The sequence below is a fragment of the Micrasema longulum genome, unplaced genomic scaffold (assembly GCF_059751315.1).
Source record: "Micrasema longulum isolate JH-2025_06_02 unplaced genomic scaffold, ASM5975131v1 h1tg001362l, whole genome shotgun sequence".
NCBI classification, from domain to species: Eukaryota; Metazoa; Arthropoda; class Insecta; order Trichoptera; family Brachycentridae; genus Micrasema; species Micrasema longulum.
The window spans coordinates 12206-34480 of NW_028278548.1; the positions used below are offsets into that span (position 1 = coordinate 12206).

General features: G+C 39.0%; 1 protein-coding gene across 1 annotated transcript; it reads right to left on the reverse strand.

Annotated features, from left to right (window-relative positions):
* Positions 1–1747: 1747 nt before the first annotated feature.
* Positions 1748–21001, reverse strand: LOC148275680 (uncharacterized). Its single transcript, XM_088235354.1, has 12 exons — positions 20824–21001; positions 19834–19968; positions 19108–19209; positions 17079–17203; positions 15225–15448; positions 13978–14120; positions 13189–13295; positions 11139–11255; positions 10121–10263; positions 7638–8781; positions 5817–5910; positions 1748–3983 (listed from the first exon to the last, which is right to left on the reverse strand). The coding sequence occupies exons 2-12, from the start codon at positions 19966–19968 to the stop codon at positions 2061–2063; spliced, it is 4257 nt and encodes a 1418-aa protein (XP_088091480.1). The 5' UTR covers positions 20824–21001; the 3' UTR covers positions 1748–2060.
* Positions 21002–22275: the final 1274 nt, after the last annotated feature.

The following is a 22275-nucleotide window of genomic DNA, read 5'->3' on the forward strand; positions in this document are numbered from 1 at the left end:
TAAAACAGAGGTTTGACTGTTTATTACTTAGGCATTATACTTGACACAAACTTTCTTTTACAATTCATATTGAACATGTTGTCAATAAATCCTTAAAACTCCTTGGATTTATTAACGGAAGCACAACCAACTTCAAAAATATCAATACCCTTAAAGCTCACTTCTGTTCCCTAGTTCGCCCGCACTTAAAGTATTCCTCTGTTATCTGGTCTCCATATTACGATGTTCACATCGAGAATATTGAATCAGTTCAACATCGATTTCTAAGACAGATAGGCTGGAGGTTGGGCTTATCCGGAGACCAATATACGTATAACGAGTTAGACACTAGCTTAAATATATCTTCTCTTAAAGACCGTCAAAATAAATCCGACTTTCTAGTCCTATTTAAAATTCTCAACTCACTCTTTGATGCGCCTGAACTAAATATCCCAACTAGAAACCTCAGACAAAACTGACTCCTTCATACCGATAACCATAGAACTAACTATGGTTTTCATTCCCCTATGCCCAGAATCCTCAGGTCTGCCAACAAACATACCAGTCTTGATTTCTTTGATAACAAGTTGTCTTCTTGCAAACGATCACTGAATCAAATTCAATTATAAACACCTCTCTCCCGCTTCCACTCCCACCGAGTCTACTATATACCATTGCGTCTTTCTACTTTCCTTTAGAATAATTTTCTATGTATAAATATGTCCTTAAAAATGCCCATTGGGCGTATATATTTATAAATAAATAAACATCCACATATCCTCTACTGTTCCATCTGTTGACTTTTGTGAAGTAAAGGAGCTGAAACCTTTATTATGTGGGTGAGATTAATCCGGCTGAACCAAATCACTTACTAGGCAACGCCTGAAAACAATTTTCCAATTTGTATACTTCTTCTTTTACCAAGTAGTCAATTCAACAATGTTTGAGTATGTCCAAATGCTTGCAGACTGGCTGGATTTCCTCCCTAGGGAGTTATTCATATTTAAATTTATTTCAACGGAGAGGGAAAACATTGTTGAGAAGGGAACTCCCTAGGGAGGAAATCCAGCCAGTCTGCAAGCATTTGGACATACTCAAACATTGTTAGTTTTTTTTTAGTTTTAAAGCTGATTTTATATATTTATGTGTCAAGCATTGTATTAAAAAATAAATTATCACGTTAGATACAAATGATTTTTCGTGTGTCAATATACATAAATCACTCCTTAGACGTTAGGTGACAAAGTACATTATTTTTCTTTAATTAAAAAGTTCAAATTAAATTTATATCTTTATATATTACGAAAATGGCGCTTTATAAGTTATCCATAATTATTATAATTATTGGCGATGCGTGAGCTGGTTCTCGACAGGAGGTATATTAAATTTTGTAAATGTCACAGCGCAAATGGATGCAAGGAAATGGACTGACCTTTTTGTTGATTTTCTTATTTTCTCCGAGCTTAGCTGAGGCGGCGATACGGCGGAGCGAGCGGTAGCTTAAGCGGCAAAACTCCAAACCGAACGTGCACTTCAATCGCGGTCAAAGCGGACACTGACCCCAGGTGGCAAAATAATCAACTTAATAGTTATTTGAACTATAAAGGTGCAAAAAGGACAGGATTCAAGTGGGCGAGAGAAAGGGAGACAGGCATAGGAATTTATTTACACTGTGACACATTTTCAATCGGCCTAACCAATTATTATTATTACTACAAAGTTATGTCTTCACTTTTGTCACAAATGTCATTCTAATCAAGCTATATAGTTTTTTTTTTTTGTAAAAAGAAATATTTGCTTTCTTATAATTTACGCAAATATTTAATTTTGAGGGCCATTTTCAACGAGTTGTAAATAACTCACAATTAGAAAATGGGAACCAAGTTGGGGTAGCGTGGGATTCGAACCACGGACCTTCGATCAGTGAGTCCGAGACACCAGCCACGGGACCACAACCCGATACTATTAAGGACTATAGTATCATTGCTCGGGAATGCAGTAAGAAATCGCCTTTGGGTCTATCACACTTATAGATTACGCAGACAGGGTACAGTCGAAGCTTTGCCGTAGATTTCGGTCGGCTAAATTCTGTACCAAGCCCTGGATTTGTTAAATTTCAAATTCTTCCTGGCCATCTTTCTGTTCTCGATGTCGGACCGGACCGTTTTCAGGTAGTTGCTGCCTCCGTTCCAAAAGTTCTGGTTGAACTTCTGCCGCGCGAACACGGGCGCTTCCTGGCTCGTCCTCCGCCCCTCCGGGCCCCCGAGCTTGGCGTGCGACCCGGAGCACTCCGATATCAGGAAGTTCACGTTCTGCACGGCCACGCGCTCGGCCGCCATCTCGATGTAGTTTGTGACCGTCCTCTTCCGTCGGGTCTTCTTCTTGTCGGCGATCGTTTCGCCGACGATGACGCAGTCGTTTTCGTCGTCCGGCGGCGCTTGTTTCGCTGCGAGAAAAGGCTTTATTTCTTGGTTTAGCAAGGGAACGAAATGATCGTCGATCTTCGCGATGCTCTCTCGCTTGATAATTTTTTTGGTGTTTCTGCGAATTTTCATCATATTGCCGTCCGAACAAAAGCTGACTGTGGTCGAACTTTTGCCGGTCGGCTCGGATTTGACGGCTAGGATTTTAGGATTGACGGTTGGGGAGTAAATAGCGTCTTCGTGCGAGTTTGTCGGGTCTTTGTGTGAGATTATCGAATCTACATGCGAGTTTGTCAAATCTTCGATCGAGGTTGTCGAATCTACATGCGAAATTGTCAAACCACCATCGGAGATGTTCAAATTAGCATGCGAGATCAAATCGTCGTGCGGGGTTTTCGAATCGTTCGACATTTTGCAAGTCTCTTGCGAAACCGTTAAATTTAACGACTTACTCAAAGCAATGACGTGCTTATTGGTGATTTGATTGTAGGATTCTTTTAAAATTCCCTTCATGTACCCCGTAAAATCCACTTTCAATTGGTCTTGTTCTTTTCCAAAACCACTTATACAATCATTTAGACAAATCACTTCGTCGTCGCGCGAGACAGATTTGACGACCTCGCACGAATCGCCGGCTATCGTTTTCCCTGCGGAATTTTCTTTCTCCAGCCCGTCATCGGTCACATCGACGTCATCCAAAACGAGAACCAATTCGGGCTCGTATCCAACATCACCGCTGTCTTTATGTAAGACTGTACCCTCGACTTCATCGCTGACTGATTTATCATTTATTTCTTCGACAGGCACCGGAATCGAAGATCCCGGTACACTGCGATTGTTGGATTCTTCTAAATTGCAGCTCGCGCCGCGTTCCGCAGTCAAATCGACCGGAGTGTCGAGATTTGTACTGGCTGTGTCTAAATTCGCAAGCAGTCGAGTAGACGATTCGATGCGATTGTCGACCACGCACGGATTTGCGTCGAAATCATAACCGAGATCTTGACTAGGAAGGTAAGTGACCATGGCATTTTCGGCGAAATTTTGGTCAAAATCTTCCAAATTTTTATCTTTTGTAATCGATTCATTTTTGACACTGCCGAGTTGAAAATCACTTTCAGTTTTGAAAGACGGAGATTCGTCTAAATTATCACAAGATTCGAAACTCGATTTTCGAGCAGAGTTTCGATCGCTTTCGTCAATCGTACCATTGAAAGCCTGTTCTTTTAAAATCCAATTTCTATAAGGCTCTTTGCCTTTATTGGACTTTTTCTTGTTTATGTAGCCTTCCATTACAGTTTTTTTTTTCTTTTTTCTCGTTTCGAGAAACGCATCCTTCTCTACGCTACGATCGAACATGAGCTTCTTGGTCGCCTTCTTCGTGACGTTGTCGTGATTTTCGACGCTCGGATCGCCGATTTCGATCTTCTTCTCGTCGCCGAGGAGAACGCCCTTCTTCGTGTCCACGGGGCGGAAGTAGGACAGGATATTTCTCTGTCCGGATTCCGGCGACAGCTTTTTCCTGTTTTTCGCCTCCGGTTTTTTCGGCAGCGGCACGGTGTAGATACGGTGCGATGTAATGACCTAAAAACAGAAAAAAACATTTGTATTTTGAATATGTCCAAATATTTGCAGACAGGCTTGATTTCCTCTCTAGGGAGAAATTCTAAATTTGTCGCAAAACATTTTTGAGAAGGGAATATGCATGTCTAGTCATTTCCAGGGCTCATGACCTGTCATTGGCTGGTTGAAGTGGCCGCTTTACACACCGTGTGACATTCACCATTCTGCCTATGTTAAAATATTCACATTTCCTCTATTATATCTATACGCTCTGTAGCTGTAGGACACGCTGTAATCTAGCTCATATCTGTTATACGTTATTAAATGTAATTATAATTGAATCAACAATGTTTTGAGTATGTCCAAATGCTTGCAGACTGGCTGGATTTCCTCCTTAGGGAGTTGTTCATATTTGAATTGATTTCAACAGAGAGGGAAAACATTTTTGAGAAGGGAATATGGAATTCTAGGCGTTTACAGGGCTTTTTACCCGTCATTGGCTGGTTTAAGTGGCCACTTTACACATTGTAACATTCACCATTCTGCCTATGTTTGAACATCCACATTTCCTCAACTCTTCCATCTGTTGACTTTTGTGAAGTAAAGGAGCTGAAACCTTTATCACGCGGGTGAGATTCATCCGGCTGAACCAAATCTTCCAATTTTTATACTTCTTCTTTTACCAGGTAGTAATTCAACAATGTTTGAGTATGTCCAAATTCTTGCAGACTGGCTGGATTTCCTCCCTAGGGAGTTGCTCATATTAAAATTTATTTCAACAGAGAGATTTCAACAATCTCACCCACGTGATGAATTCACCATAGTGGATTTTTATTTATTATAACGTAAATATTCAAGTTATTTAAAATATGTTTTTTTAGACAGCCTGTTACGTGTTTGTTGTCAAACAAAACAAAATGGTTGCTAACAAACCAACATCGCTTGCGTTCTATGAAACATAGTGATAGGGCTTCTCTCTAGGTTACGCATTATTACTCTGAGGGTTATACCTTATATTTTTTTGTTAAAGACTATGATTTCTATAGTATTTATTTATTAATTTATTTATTCATATTTTTTGCTTACAAACTATAATTAATAAAAATAATGTGACCTCACTGGGGTCACCCGTGCAGAGGACACTTAACAATATACTTTTTTTAAATTACATTTGAGAATAAACAAAGAAGACTAACTTTAAAAAACGATCTCTTCTCACACCCTTTCATTACAAGCTCTTCTCACACCCTCTCATTACACACCCTCGCCACATCCTTTCATCACACTCTTGCCACACCCTTTCATTACTCACTCTTGCCACACCCTTTCATTACTCACTCTTGCCACACCCTTTCATTGATCACTCTAGCCACACCTTTTCATTACAATTTTTTGCTACTCTTTCATTACACACTCCTCTTTAATGTTAAACTTTTTTTATTCATACTTATTTATTAATTTATTTATTTATCCATATTTTTTTGCTTACAAACTATAGTTAATAATAAAATAATGTGACCTCACTGGGTTTTCCCGTGCTGAGGACACTTAACAATATACTTTTTTAAAATTACATTTGAGAATAAACAAAGAAGACTAACTTAAAAAAACGAAGATAATTAACAAATATTTAGACAGTTTCCAAAACAAGGTATTTATGTACATCTATATTATTTATATTAATAAACACACAATGAAAATAACAAAAACCTAACATAATCTATAAACTTGTGGAGCAGTTGATTCAATATTGGTTTGGGCGAATGAGACAATCCATTTTACTTCTACCTAGCTCCACTATCCATTTTTTTATAGCCTTTTTAAACATACAAATACATTTGGGAAAGTTCTTACCTTCGCAAACTTGTCATCGATAATTTTGTATTTAACGGAAGCCTCCTCTTCGAGGTCCATTTTGTCATCGATGTGAGACAGGTCTTCGCTTTCACTGAAATTAAATTTAAAAAAACGAAAATTCGCAATTAAATTTTAGAGAAATTGACAAATTGCTTTTTTTTTACCTTGCATTTGTATTTCATTTATTTATTTCCCATAAAAACCAAACACATGATGGAATTTATACAATGGTTTACAATGTGTCGGTAGAAATACATACATTAAATTAACATATTACAACAGAGATGAAGAACATTCAAGAGAATATTATTATAAATATTCCTTTCAGAAAATTGATATAAAAACGCAAAAACAAGCCTATTGTAGTGTGTTTAAGACAATTATTCGCTAAAAAATAAGACAATATTTGAGATTGTCCAAATGTTCGTAGACAAAAGACTGGATTTCACCCCCTCGGGAGTCATTGAGATTGACAAATTACAACAGGGATGGAGAATACCTTAAATAAGGAAATATAGAAGTCTAGGCATTTACAGGGCTTATGATCTGTCAATGGCTGGTTTAAGTGGCCACTTTACACACTGTGTAACATTCACCATTCTGCCCATATTTGAACATCTATATTCCTTTAATTCTTTTATCTGTCGATGTTTGTGTAGTTTTTTTTTTTTTTTAATTTTTAATAAAATAATTATTTGTGTTCTTAAGATAAACGAAAATATTTAAATTTGAAGGCCATTATCAACGAGTTGTAAATAACTCACTATTAGAAAATGGGAATCAAATTGGGGTAGAGTGGGATTCGAACCACGGGGCTTTGAGCTGTGAGTCTGAGTCAATCAACCCGGTTCATGAAGAAGTATAGAAATTGAAAAAATAACATTTTCAGGCATTGCCTAGTATGCAGGTGAAATAATTCAATTAGATGAATCTCACCCGCATAAATAAAGGTTTCAGCTCTTTGTCTTCGCAAACATCAACAGATGAAATTGAAAGAATTCAAGGAATATGGATGTTCAAATATGGGCAGAATAGTGAGTAAAGTGGCCACTTAAACCAGCCATTGACAGGTCATAAGCCCTGTAGATGCCTAGACTCCTATATTACCTTCTCTTGAATGTTCTTCATCTCTGTTGTAATATGTTATTGTAAACAGCTCCCCAGGGAGTCGAATCCAGCCCTTGTCTACAAAAATTTGGACAAACTCAAATACATTAAATGTGTCTCAATTACATTATGAGTATAACTTTTATTATTACGTAATAATATTTACTAGTTTTAGTTTTATTATTGAACATGTTAGTGAGGGTGAGTATACATATTAAGGGTGTGTGTGGGTGAGTGTATATGTGTATGGGTGTGTGAGTATTGTATGTATGCGAGAGTGTGTAGTGAATATAAGTGGACTTATTGAACAATATTATCAAATAATATATATTTTTTTAAAACCTCAATGAGGAAACCTATCAACCGATCGATGTAAAATTGTTAAGAACGCTCCGGCCTGAAATCCGTATTATGATTTTATTTTTCGCGGTCTGGCAACATTGGCGGCGATTTCACGCATGCGCACGGCGAAAGTGGGGGGCTTTCTGGACACAGTCCGATGTATTCGAATATGATTCTACGCTCCTTCTGGACTATTCTTAATTCTGTGCAATAAACCATGTTTTAAATAAGTTAGTTGGATTTGTTCTAACGTTTAGTATAAAAATGTAAATTCAGTACTTAACAGTAAGAACATCACTTTTGGACGAGTTCAGAAATCATTTCATAACACCATCCATGTTTCAATAAAAATAGTAAAATTAAACTTACATGTAAAAGGTTTTCTTCGATTTCGGACACGGCTTCGACTCCGCCGCGGTGGCCTTCGCACCCCTCTCCGCATCTCGCGTTTCCCTCTTGATTTGACGGCGCCTTTCGCCCTTCGATCGCTTTCTTTCCGGGCCGGACTCGCCGGCCGACGGTTCGGCCCGCCCCTTCATGATAAACCGCATCGTCGAGTCCACGGACTCCACGCGGAAATTGCGCTTCTTGTTCTTCAGGAGCTCCAAGTGGCGGAAGTAGTTGTCGACGTCCGCATCGACGCTGTCCGTTCGCACGCGCTGCGAGGCCTTGGCGTCCCTGAACACGGGCGAAATTTTCACTTTGAACTTTTCGCCCTCGGGTCGGACTCTGGGCGTCGAATGCTTCGCGGGATTGGCGACCGGGCCGTTGAACAGCGCTCGGAACGCCGTTTCGTCGAGCGACTTTTCTGCCCCCTTTTTATCCGCGTACAGAACGCCGTCCCCGGCGACCACGCAGCTGGAAACGCCGCAATCTGCTTGCGGTTTCACCTTGTGTCGATCATTTTTCTCCGCGTCACTCTGCACGTACATCGAAGCGGCTCTTTTGCGCAGAATGCGCCCGTTTTTATTCAGGTAATTTTCTTCGACTGCGTCGTAATTGGGGTTTCGTTTCGCGTAAGTCACGAGCGACGTGCGTATGGAGCGCCGTTTGGCAATAGGTTTCCGCTTGTAAATTTTTTTTGCGGGTTTTTTGTCGCTCTTAGATTCCGCGAGGTCGTTTCTAGATGCATCATCGACCAGCGACGTACCTTGGGTCATAATGCTCTCAGTGAGGGAGACAAAATTGTCATTATTAGCAGTCGAGTGCTCGGCCTCTGTTGCGGAATTTACGTCACCTGTTAAGACTCTGTCCTCGTGTGCGGAATCATTCCAAACAGAAGAACTGCACCCAGAATTCGAAATTACGTTTTTCCTCCACAAATTCACACTGTCCATTCTCGAAAGGCTGTCGTCGCACGCCAAGTGAGTTTGCGAGAGGAAGGAACTATGCTCCTTACCGCCATCCGTGTGAGATGCATATTTGACCGAATTGACGACGTCCACTGATGAAACTACGCTGATGCAATCGATAGATACATCTTCTTCGGCTTTGCTGGTTTTGGAGAAGATAGCTGTAAAAACATATTTAATTAGATCTTATGGACTGAGTCCGAAATGAAGACGAGCGCAACTGAGCAGAATGTGCTAAGCAAGTGAAGTAATGAAAATTCTTCAACATTACACACTCCTCACATTTACACATTACACACTCCTCAGATTTATATTTATGACATTTTACACACTCCTCACATTTACATTCCTTACATTTTACACTCCTCACATTTACATTCCTTGCATTTTACACTCCTCACATTTACATTCCTTACACTATACACACCCCTCACATTTACATTCCTAACACTCTACGCACTCCTCACATTTACATTCCTTACACTTTACACACTCCTCAGATTTATATTTATGACATTTTACATACTTCTCACATTTACATTCCTCACACTTGACACACTCATCACATTTATATTTATGACATTTTACACTCTTTTCACATTTACATTCCTTACATTTTACACTCCTCATATTTACATTCTTTACACTATACACACCCCTCACATTTACATTCCTAACACTCTACGCACTCCTCACATTTACATTCCTTACACTTTACACACTCCTCAGATTTATATTTATGACATTTTACATACTCCTCACATTTACATTCCTCACACTTGACACACTCATCACATTTATATTTATGACATTTTACACTCTTTTTACATTTACATTCCATACATTTTACACTCCTCATATTTACATTCCTTACACTATACACACCCCTCACATTTACATTCCTAACACTCTACGCACTCCTCACATTTACATTCTTTACACTTTACACACTCCTCAGATTTATATTTATGACATTTTACATACTCCTCACATTTACATTCCTCACACTTTACACACTCATCACATTTATATTTATGACATTTTACACTCTTTTCACATTTACATTCCTTACATTTTACATACCTCACATTTACAATCCTTACATTTTACACTCCTCACATTTACATTCCTTTTAAGTCGAAAACACAAGACATAAAATTTCTATGGAGACAGGTGACTATAGCATTTTGAAATATTCCCAAAGTTTGATTGAATTACAATGAAAATGTGATAAATAAAGTGGTTATAATGCATTTATACTTTTCAACTTATTTTATCTGGGATTATGAAAGGATTTTTTGATAAAATGTCTGTAACATACTGGTACACTAGCCAAGGGACCAATTGAGTTTTAAGAGTAAAAAAGTACACCTTACAGTCAGAAAAATACGGTAATTTCCTGCATTTAATTCCCTTGGATTTTAAAATTCTAATTTGACGAAGTGATATCTCTAATACCCGACCCTTGGAACAAAACAATACAATAATGGTGGCACTCACACACGCTGTCCGGGTGCGCGCCGAGGCGGGCGGGGCCGTCCGGGCGGCAGCGGGAGCACACGAGGCCGCGCGCCGGCGGCAGGCCCGCGCACGCGCGGTGGGCGGCCTGGGACCCGCACAGGCCGCAGATCACCAGCTGCCACCTGCGGTCACCGCAAACGGCGCTAGGGTCAGTGATAAACGGGCTCCCGGCGTTTCATACAAAACAGTGGCGAATCGTCTAAATAAGCGATTATGTACAGCTTTCCATCATATTTTACTTTCAATAATAATGATTTATAGTAAACAGTAAATGTGTTCATGGGCAAATAAACAAAATAATTGTCAACAATATTTTGAGTTTGTCCAAATTTTTGTAGACATGGACTGGATTCAACTCCCTGGGGAGCTGTTTATATAAACATATTACAACAGAATGGTGAATGTTACACAGTGTGTAAAGTGGCCACTTAAACCAGCCATTGACAGGTCATAAGCCCTGTAGATGCCTAGACTTCCATATTCCTTTCTCGAAAATGTTTTCCCTCTCTGTTGAAATATCTCTCTCTATTTTTATGAATTATGGAAAAGGAATTATTAAACAGTATGTCCCCATGTTTTTTTTTAATGTGTGAACTTTGCGTTTTGGTCGGCCTCGTGGTAGAATGCGCGTTTGCCCACCATGCAAGAGGTCTCAGTTTGATTCCCGACATGGTTGATATGAAATATTTTTTTAAAAGGGTGATTTCACTCTATAATAATTCATAGTCCCTGGACTGGTACCTGAAGCGTAAGACTGATCATCTTACCTTCATGTAATTAAAATTATCAAGATACACTGCAATTGGTGTATGCACCACTAGGTGCGGAAAGCGATTGATGATGATGATATTAACTTTAGAATATTCCGTCGTTTGATTGTGGTAACACGATGTTACATGACCGCGCGCAAAGGAATTTTTTGCCACAGTCTTTAAGAGTTAAATAAACAGGTCATCTTGTCATTGGGTTTTACAGTATCATGTGTTTTTTTTCTCACCTCTTTGTTCCTAAATAGTTGCGTCCGGTGGTGCTGAGGCAAATGTCCATATAGCACTCCTTGGGCCGCTCGTGAAGCTCCCGGAAGGCCCCGGCTTCTCTCTCCCACGAGGCGTCCCTGCAAGTTGGAAACACTGTTAACACGGCAGGCACCGTATCGGCACAGCGAAAGCAGTCTTTCTTGTAGTGCGGTGCATTATTTATTTTCTTTAATGTTTATTTATTAGCGTGAACTTTTGACGAATGAGAAAGTATAGTGGTTTAAAATATATATATATATATATTAAATTATTTTTTTCAAACCACTAAACACAAAGCTAATGATTGTAGACAGAGCTGGCAGTTTCATAAGGCCAAGACAGATGCAAGACCTTGAACTGATAGATGACTTTGTGTACCTCGGCTCGCTTATCTCCAACAACGGCAGTTGCAGACCTGAGACTGGTCGCAGATTTAAATGGCCAAAGAAGCAATGAGCCGTTTGAAGAAGATTTGGCGAGATCGAGGTATATTAATAAACACAAAAAAGCAGTTAATGGAAGCCCTGATATTCTAGGTTTTGCTATATGGGGCTGAAACGTGGACAATCCGTGCCTACGAGAGGAAGAGGATCGATGCATTCGAGATGTGGTGTCAGAAAAGGCTGGTGCGAGGGTGTCGGAGAAGGCTGGTGCGAGTGCCTCGGACACCCAGAAGGACGAATGCATCGATACTGGAAGAGCTCCATATTACAACTCGTCTATCAGTGTTGTGTTTGAGAAGGATACTGTCCTTTTTCGGACATATTGCTTGCATTTACGTGAGCCAGACAATCCAGGAAAGGCAATAATGTCTGGCAGAGTCGATGGTAGGAGAAGCCGGGGTAGAATCCCATATAGATGGAATGACCAAATAAAGGTAGCTACGGGGCTAAATTTGACGAGTCAGTTTGTCGGGCTTAGGACAGACTGGATTGGAACAGACTGATCAGAAGTGTTCATGGTGATCACGATCCTCAGCATTGAGGGACCGACTTGGAAGAGATATATATCAACATATTTATTGCGGCCTCCGTGGTGCAGTGGTCAAGACACTTGACTCACGCACGGGAGGTTCCGGGTTCGATTCCCGGTGAGAACACAAAAATTAAAATGTGATTTTTCTCAAGCCTGGGTGCTCTGTGATTCACCACTGTAATTAGGCCTCCTGGCCTGCTGGCTGGCTGCAAAAAAAAAAAAAATATTACAACAGAGATGAAGAAAGTTTAAGAGAAGGTAATATAGAAGTCTAGGCATAATATAATTCAGTTGAATAGTGCCAATGAATCTCGCCTACACAAATAAAGGTTTCAGCTCTTTAACTTTGAATCGGGTTGTGGTTCCGTGGCCCGTGGTTCGAATCCCACTCTACCCCAACTTGATTCCCATTTTTTAATAGGTAGTTATTTACAACTCGTTGAAAATGCCCTTGAAAATTAAATATTTGCGTATATCATAAGAACACAAATAATTATTTTATTAAAAATGAAAAAAAAAAAAAACTACACAAACAACAGATGAAAGAATTTAAGGAATATAGACATTCAAATAAGGGCAGATTGGTGAATGTTACACAGTGTGTAAAGTAGCCACTCAAACCAGCCAATGACAGGTCATAAGCCCTGTAGATGCCTAGACTTCTATATTACCTTATCTTAAGTGTTCTTCATTTCTGTTGTAATATGTTAGGTATGAATATCTCTTTCTTTATTACACATCGTCCCTACCATGAAGAAATGAACTACAAAGAAACGTCGCCTATAAAGAGACTACAGTCAGCCAGCCCAACAAGTTCAGTCGACCAGTCAAGTCAGTCAGTCCAGTTCACTCAGCTCCAGCGTGTAGTTCAACTCCTCATCATCTTAACACTCGTGCTGCACAATTCATTATTTATTGGCCATGTAATAAATAAACATCAAACAGCAACCTCGTGTCTTCTCTGTCAATCTCTAACTGGGGTAGGAGCTCCAACCCTCAACTGCCTAAATCCTACAGACTTAACGATCAACCCAATAGAGAGGAATGTGTACTCACTGATCCGGTACATAGAAGCCATATTTGTACAGCGATGCGAGGAACGTTGGTTGGTTGTTGCAGAGCGGACATTTCACGTAATGCCTCCCGGCCGATAGCGCCAATTTCTGAAATCACAAAATTAATTAGTAACGAGAAAATGTTTAAAAAGGCTATAAAAAAAATGGATAGTGGAGCTAGGTAGAAGTAAAATGGATTGTCTCATTCGCATATACCAATATTGAATCAACTGCTCCACAAGTGTATAGCTTATGTTAGGTTTTTGTTATTTTCATTGTGTGTTTTGTAATATAAATAATATAGATGTACATAAATACCTTGTTTTTAAAACTGTCTGAATATTTGTTAATTATGTTTATTTTTAAAGTTAGTCTTCTTTGTTTATTCTCAAATGTAATTTTAAAAAAGTATATTGTTAAGTGTCCTCAGCACGGGAAACCCCAGTGAGGTCACATTATTTTATTATTAACTATAGTTTGTAAGCAAAAAAATATGGATAAATAAAAAAATATGAATAAAAAAAGTTTAACATTACAGAGGAGAGTATAATGAAAGAGTAGCAAAAAATTGTAATGAAAAGGTGTGGCTAGAGTGATCAATGAAAGGGTGTGGCAAGAGTGAGTAATGAAAGGGTGTGGCAAGAGTGAGTAATGAAAGGATGTGGCAAGAGTGTGATGAAAGGATGTGGCGAGGGTGTGTAATGAGAGGGTGTGAGAAGAGCTTGTAATGAAAGGGTGTGAGAAGAGATCGAGTGTGTGATAGACGGGTGTGGTAAGAGTGTGTACTTACAGCCACGCACAGCCTGTGGAACCAGCGGTCTCCCTTGCAGCACTCCGGCCAGATAGTGTGTATGGTGGGGTATGGCGTGACGCGGTCGTAGCATATACCGCAAGTGTACCACTCTGAAGGTCCTACCACTTGCGATGAACCCGCTGTAATCACAAAATATATTTACAATATTTTCAGTATTGCCTGTAGGTTGCTGTGTTAAATTTATTGCTACCTAATGATCCCTAGTAAGAATGTTGTAATTATCCTACTGCGGGTACAATATTTTTCTCTCCAGCCCAATAACAACTGAACCGTCAACGAATGAACAAGTGATTTTGATATTCCCAGCACGATCGCTAACATTTATTTAAGCTATCAATAAGTCATTCCAATCCAAAATGTTAATTTATAATCGAGAAACCGACAAGTGCCGATCTGACCACAGGATCTAGTAGAGCCTGCCGTGAGAGAGAGAAGTTCGAACATTAAGGTTGACTCTCCGTGTCCCTTGTCGCCTTCAGTTCAGTTAGCTTTTTGCTCTCTCTCTCTAAGACTTTCAAATACCCACATAATATAAATTCGTGTCACGGTTAATTCATTCAGTGTTGCACTTCATTTAATCGCTTTTTGTATAATCTTGTATTCATCATATTATCTATTAAACCTCAGAGCAATGCAAGTTAATCTTTCATTAAATTCTACGCAACCTTCCTTAGGTGATTTTCACAAAAATGGCGCTGTATAAATTATCTATATTAATAAGAAACTGCGGTAGGTAAGTCAAACAAACCATTTCATTCCAACAAAAGAGTTTACTACATCATCATCATCATCGCCTAATGGTGCATAGGGGGGCACTGCATTGGTACACCAATCGCAGCGTATCTTGATCATTTTTGTTACATGAAAGTAAGATGATCAGGCTTACGCTTTAGGTACCAATCCAGGGACTATGAAATATTCTAGTGTGAAAACACCCATTCAAATAAATATTTTACATCAACCATGTCGGGAATCGAACCCGAGACCTCTTGCATGGCATGTGAGTTTACAACACAAAGCCAAAATCCCGCTAACTAGCAAAACGCAATTTTCGAGCGTTCACCCTCCTTTCCATCCCTAGTAAACATACTTCCCAGATACACAAATTCTTCTACCTGATTCAGAATATCTCCGTTCACACAGATCTCACGTTTAGTCATGTTTTCATCCCTTTCGAATCATCAACATTCGCTGGCGTATCGCACGGTAAGCGAGGTCCGCACCGTCGTGGGCGCCGGGGCGCGCGATGATCGCCCAGCTGTCCTGGCCGATGCGCAGCTCCCCGCGCCCCGGGAAGGCCAGCTCGTCCAGCAGCACGCCCCAGCCGTCCGCTGTCACGCGCAGGCGGTTCACGGAGACGAGGGCGTCCCCGGGGGCGGTGCCCGGCCGGCGGGAGACTACGGATGACGGCACCCTCTGGAGAACGCGGTGGTTGATGCAGTAAGACCTGGAAACGGACAATTTTTTCTGTTCCAGTACTGTGTGAAAAAGACGACTGATTGAGAGAAAAATATTAAGGAAGATATTTGGTACAGTCAACCAAAACGGAGTGTGGAGGAGACGGTTTAATCATGAATTAGAGGCACTGTATCGCGAACCCAACTTTGCACACTGAGGAATTCCAGCCCAACCCGGAATTAAATTTTAAAAATGTTTTCCTGTACACGTAAATATTTAAAAATTTTGGAGTAGGATGAAATATCTCAAAAACGCACGCAAAAATAAATAAAAAATGTTAAAAATAGTAATCATTTTAAAATCGTAAATAATGACGTCACTCCTTATATCTACGTGTAGTATTTCCGGTTTCCGCTTTAAAGCCCCCGCACCTTGTAAGGAACGTTTTGACCATAGAAAAAAAAGAGTATAATTTGACATTTCAACCAGAGATTATGTCAACTTTCAAGGTTTTTCTAAATCGAAACGTTCGTAAAAACAACCACAACATAGAAATGAGCAAATCACGATCAACTAAATGAAGTAATCAAAGCAATATTCCATAGATTCTTGTCAGGTCGGTGAAAGTAAGAACGCCAACCGTTTCATGACGTCACTACTGAAAAGTGACACACTGATTACAGTCATTTGGCGCGGTATTTGATAAATGTAACTTTAAAAAATCATATCTTTGTAAATAACGCACAAATAAAATTATATTTATATATTTTTGCTTAGTTAAATAGTACGCTAATAGAAAAAAAATAAAATTAGGAAACAGTGGAATTCCTCATTCATGAAAATGAGAATATTACAATGGTTTTTATTTTTTTAATTTATATATATTTGGACCCCTGTATTTAGAGTAGCCTTACGTGTCATGTACAAGGCTAAGATAAAAAATCGTTTTTGTTTGTCTTGGAGATGGGATGTTCGATCACTGATTTTGGTTTATTACCTTTATGAGTCCAACCACCATTGTTGCAAAGTCCAAGAACAATGGCTCGTGATAACTCCTTTTAACGACAGTGTGGATCTGTTAAAGACAGGGACGAAGGAGCATATGAAGCGAGTGAGGCTGAGCCAGTACCTAATATGTATTTTAATTCTTTTCTGACTCCCTACGACCAACGTCACGAAAGAGCGAGGTCAACACCTTCCGCAACTTGACAACACTCCCGTCTTTCCACGATTCTGGCAAAAGGTTGCGGACCTTTTTGCCTGCGTAATAGTGTTGTCTCGATGCCAGAACAGTGTTGACCCCTCCACTTAGTGTCTGATCCCTATTAGGGTATCTTGTATTATGGTTGCGGTTGACGCTCGGGTAAATGTCTCTATTGATGTGTGCAACCACTACCGTTCTCAATATATACTGTTGGATAATATTCAGTACTCTGAATTCTTTGAAGAGCAAGTCACTTGGATAACGAAATGTTTTTTTTATATAGATGGTTATTAACAGTAATATAGATGGACTGACCAAATAAAGGTGGCTACGGGGCTAAAATTTGACGAGTCAGTACGTCGGGCTGAGGACAGACTGGAGTGGAACAGACTGATCAGAAGTGTTCGTGGTGATCTCGATCCTCAGCATCGAGGGACCGACTTGGAAGAAGATGGATAGATAAATGAGCACTTACTGGAACCGGTCGTGGAACAGATTGAGGGCTCCGTTGCGGCGGCCGCACGGCAAGTGGAAGAGCTTGGAGCAGCCCGGCTCGGCGCAGTACACCGTGGGGTTGTATCTCCCGCAGTAGTAGCAGGACTGGAAACATTACCGTCATTATACGCCGGCTCGCTGGAGACATACGAGATGCACATTAGAGTGGGCCGATGATGTATGAAGTTTTTTATTTTATTAGACATGAAAGTAAAAGATGTCTAAAAAGTTGCATTTTGGATCACATTGAACGTAAAAATTATTGAAAAAAATATTCCATACTTCTTTTGGTCCTCAACCGAGGTTTGAAGTTTATCAGTGTCTGAACATTTTGTAATGTATCTATATTGATAAAATTATTTATTTGTTATTATCTCATTACAAATTCGAACACGTTTTACAACTACCGAAATGCAAAAAGTTTACACTCCACGGAACTAATTCCGTCGAGCGCCTGGCTAATATTGACGAAAACAATGGCTCATTAAAACAATGCTACCCATTTATTACAAAACAAAGTGTGACTCACGCCCTTAGATGCTTATTTAATAAGGTTTAATGCGCATTAAAAAAATAATTGGACTGATTTTCTTACTTAAATACAAAACGACAGCCGGTTTGGTGCAAAAAATCGACTTTTTCAAAAACTTCAAGCTCTGGTAGTAGTATCAAATATTTTTTGGATATTTTTGCATTGCAAGTAATCCAAAAGGCAACTATTTAGACCCCTTTCATTTCAAAATTCGGAAAAAAAAATTATCAGCCCGCCCTAATGCACATCCACATCCACAATGAACATTACGGGTGGGTGACGCCGGACACATTATAACCTTACCCATGGAATTGAGAATAGTCCAGAATAAGCGTAGAATCATATTTGAATATTATTATTTTCGTAATAAAAAACCTCAAGGGCGCTTTACATAGTGATTCTATTGTTAAATTAATTTAATTGAAGCTTTTAAATTTGTAATTTAATTAAAACAATTTATTTTGTTGTCACATGCTACGGATTTATTCAAATGATTTAGAGAATAAGAGGGTTTTAAATTTTTTCCGAAACATCACTTCACTTTCACAGCCTCGCACCTCTGCCGGGAGAGCATTCCGTGCCATGGAGCCTGCGACCGCAAATGCGCGTTCACTAAATTTAGTGCGCTGTTTGCGTAGAGGTATAATGACGTTTCCTCTCGCCGTTGACGTAGCTGATCTAAGCGTGAGACGCCTGTCAGCGAGTTCATCAGGAATGAATAGTTCCCTTAGATATTCCGGAGCAGAGTTGTGCAGTGACTTATACATAAGCCAACAGACATCGGACTGTGTGCAATAATTCCCCCACTTTTGCCGCGCGCATTCGTGACGCCGCCGCGTAATATTGCACGATGGGAATAAATATAATTATAACACAAATGTAAGGTAAAAAAAAGCAATCTGTTAATATCTCTAAAATGTTATTGTGCACGCGGAAACATTGATAGACACAACAGAGTAGATAAGTAAAAGGTCATTTAATAAGAGTAATTGAAATTATTTACTTTGAACATAAAATATAAAACAAATTTAATTTTACATAAAATGGATATTTTTCTATCTTGTTAAATAATGGTTTATGTTTTAAAGATAATGTCGGTCAAATGTCCACCACAGAGTTGTTTAATCCGAGGTTCAATTTTCATTAGTTCTCTCATTGGATGAGCAAAGTAGGGTAAAAAAATTTACTACCCTGGCAACACTAACGAAATGTTCATTTTGTTTCTTCGACAATCTGACAAATGGGAAAATAATTCAATTTTTAAGCAATGCAACAATATTTTGAGTTTGTTCTTGGAATCTATGAAAGATAGATAAAGACATTGTTCTGGTGTATTGTAGAGTGGATCTGACTCCCTTTCCAGCAGAGTGCTTTCAGACGGGAATCATTTACCGAATAAACCTGCCCATTTCAACAATTTAACTTAAGTGAGGAGACACGCAAGATCTAGATTTGTATGGAATGAACGAAAATATACCCTTTTAGATGCCTGCTTCAGCAAAGCGACGATGTCAGAGTAAAGGAATCCCAAAACGCCATCTTTGTCCTTTCCATTCTGAGTTAATTTAGTGGACAGCAACTGGAAAAAATCATTTTTTTTATTATTTACTATTTAAAATATTATATCTTTACCTTAAAGGTGCAAGTCCCATTTTTTGCAAAATTGAGTAATGAATGTCATTTTGTTTATATACAGGGTGTTCTTTAAATCCTGTCACATCCGAAACCACAATGATCAGTATAGGCAAGAAGACATATTAGCATATTTAAAAAAATTATTTAGAACGAAGAAAATTTTTTAAAAAAATATTTAAAAAACAAATGGTTGCTTACTTCTGCAGGGGAGAAGTGAGGGGAGCGCGGCACAGTATCAGACACCTTCCTCCCCCTCTTCATTTTTCCCCTGCAGAAGTAAGCAACCATTTGCTTTTTTTGATAATTAATTTTTTTAAATTTTATTTGTTATAAAAAAATATTTTAATGTGCCAATACGTCTTCTTGCTCATACTGATCATCGTGGTTTCGGATGTGACAGGGTTTAATGAACACCCTGTATAATCCTACCGCAACCTGGTTCCCATTTTCTGGCTGTGAGTTATGTACAACTCAAAAACTAATGCCAAAATTAAAGTATTTAGGCAAATCAAAGGCAAAAATTACTTTTTATCAACAAGAACAAAAAAATATCGAATGATTAATTTACCAAACAGAAGTGGTGACAATTAATGCGACCGATGGTGTAAAAGATCCCGAAGAGGGCCTCGTTGTCGTCGCACTCCTTGCAGAAGGAGCACGGGCGCTCGTTGGAGCGGAGAGAAGCCGGCCTCGTTTCCGCCATCTGAAATGATACCGACTTACTTACTGCCACTCTTGTGACTCGAGAGGAGTTAAGCTGAAGTCTACGCGGTAAACCTCTATCTCCAGTGCACTAAAGTCAACAGATGGAAGAGTTGAGGAAATGTGATGTTTAAACACGGGCAGAATGGTGAATAGTACACAGTGTGGCAATGCTTAAACTAGCCAATGACAGATCATAAGCCCTGTAAACGCCTAGACTTCCATATTCCCTTCTCAATAATGTTTTCCCTCTCTGTCGCAATGAATTTAAACAAAATAAATTGTTTGAATTAAATTACAAATTCAAAAGCTTCAATTAAATTTATTTGTCTAGAGAATCACTTTGTAAAGCGCCCTTGAGGTATTATATTACGAAAATGGCGCTATAGAAGTTATCCGTAATAATAATAATGGTGCACAGTAAACAGATAGAAGAATTGAAGGAAAATAGATGCTCAAATACAGGCAGAACGGTGAATGCTGCAGTGTGTAAAGTGGACATTTAAGCCAGCCAATGACAGGTCATAAGCCCTGTAAATGCCTAGACACCCGTATTTACTACTCAAAATGTTTCCTCTCTCGGTTGCAACAAATTTCGAACATTCTAATTGATGTGTCAAAATAAATCGAAATTCAATTGTTTCATGTTTGTTTTCCGACAAAAAATCATTTCAACATAAGCCACGCGCCTCTTCGGGCCACTTGGCCCAATTCGTCGACATATTAAACAGTTCTAAGTCAAGGGAAAATCATTTCGGAAAGTTTGGGTGACACTCGGCTCGCGTTTGAGCTACTTTTGTCGCGTATTTAACAGCTTCGAGAGTATTATTATTGTAAGTACAAATATTCCACGCACCTTTGCTTTTAAAAAGTCACTTCGAATCACTTCTGAGAAGCTATTCACTTAATTGGCAGAGAAAGAAAAGCTCAAAAGCAAACATTTTGATTCGAGATGACATATTTGACAGGTTTCTCGAGTTTATGGCGGGCAAACCGGCCAAACGTCCCGAATTCCATAGATGTATAATTTGCATGGATAAATGACAAACGACAAACGTTTTATAATTCGGTTTAAGTAGGTACTGAAAATTCGTTTTATATGGGTGTCATTTTTGTATTTTTTTGACAAGGTGTCGTGTAACAGAAAAGCCTTGGTTTTCCAAAGTGATTCTGAACAAGTTTGAGACATCCTCCATATGCAGAATGCGCTTTGGGCACTGCTGCAATGGTTCTCACCTGTTCAGAATCCGTGTCTGGGACTCTTGGACCCTGGGACCATTTGCGAATGTCAACTTGATGAGAAAGATTTAAACCGTGTTTTTTTTTATGTCCCATAAATGATTGTTATCCTTATTTCTTATCCGACCTCTCTGATATTAATATTCCATTCCCCATTCATATTCTAACTCTCCTGTCCCCACCCAATGAACACGTATTTAAAATTTTATGTAAATATCTAGTTAGAAATGGTGTTAAGATGTAAATATGTTACATGGGTATGGACTGATACTAAATGATCATCTCACCTTCATGTAACAGAAATGATCAAGATACGCTGCGATTGGTGTACCAATGCAGTGCCCTATGCACCAATAGGTGCGGAAAGGTAATGAAGATAACATTTTTTGTATTCTTTCCCTTTTTCCTGATTTTAATATTTGGAGACCTTTGCCGGTCTTTTCCGTGTCTGGGTGGGTGTAGAATATAGTCCTCTATCTAAAACAGAACCAGAATCCTAAACGAGCGTTTTCGACTCTCAGGGGTAGTATTCTGAATCTTCTCTACCCCCCTAGAGAGTGGTTAATTTGTGGATTTTTTTATTTTCATGGGACTGCACTTTGCTTCATATATGGCCGCATTGATAATTAAAAGTAAAATAAATACGATTACGGGAAACCAAGCATGATGATTTTTATTTAGAACATTATTGCGACCTCATTAACGCATTACCCAAAGCATTTAACTGTACTAGTTTTTTTTAGTTTTTTTACATCATTTGACGTTTTACCATCAGTGTAGCAATATGAAGCAATGTATGGTCGCATGCAAAAAATCTACAAACTAACCACTATCTAGGAGGTAGAGAAGATTCAGAATACCACCCCTGAAATAAATTACCTATACCTACCATTTTTTCGTCTTGGAAAATTTTGGCATAAAAGTTTCGGTCCTAAAGAATTTCAATATTTTTCCCCTGAAGTAAATTATACCTACCATTTTTTCAGTCTTCCTAGATTTTGGTATTTTCCTTAAAATAAATTAGTGACCTTTCTTGGCCTTATAGTATTTTAGAATTTTACCAGAAACA

What these genes read in the sequence shown, in the direction of transcription:
- LOC148275680 (XM_088235354.1), bottom strand. Translation starts at nt 19,968, where the DNA reads ATGGCGGAAACGAGGCCGGCTTCTCTCCGCTCCAACGAGCGCCCGTGC. An exon ending in CTGTTCCACGACCGGTTCCA is followed by an intron (nt 15,449 to 17,078) that starts GTAAGTGCTCAT and finishes GTCCGTTTCCAG; the next exon opens with GTCTTACTGCATCAACCACC. An exon ending in GGCTTCTATGTACCGGATCA is followed by an intron (nt 11,256 to 13,188) that starts GTGAGTACACAT and finishes TCCAACTTGCAG; the next exon opens with GGACGCCTCGTGGGAGAGAG.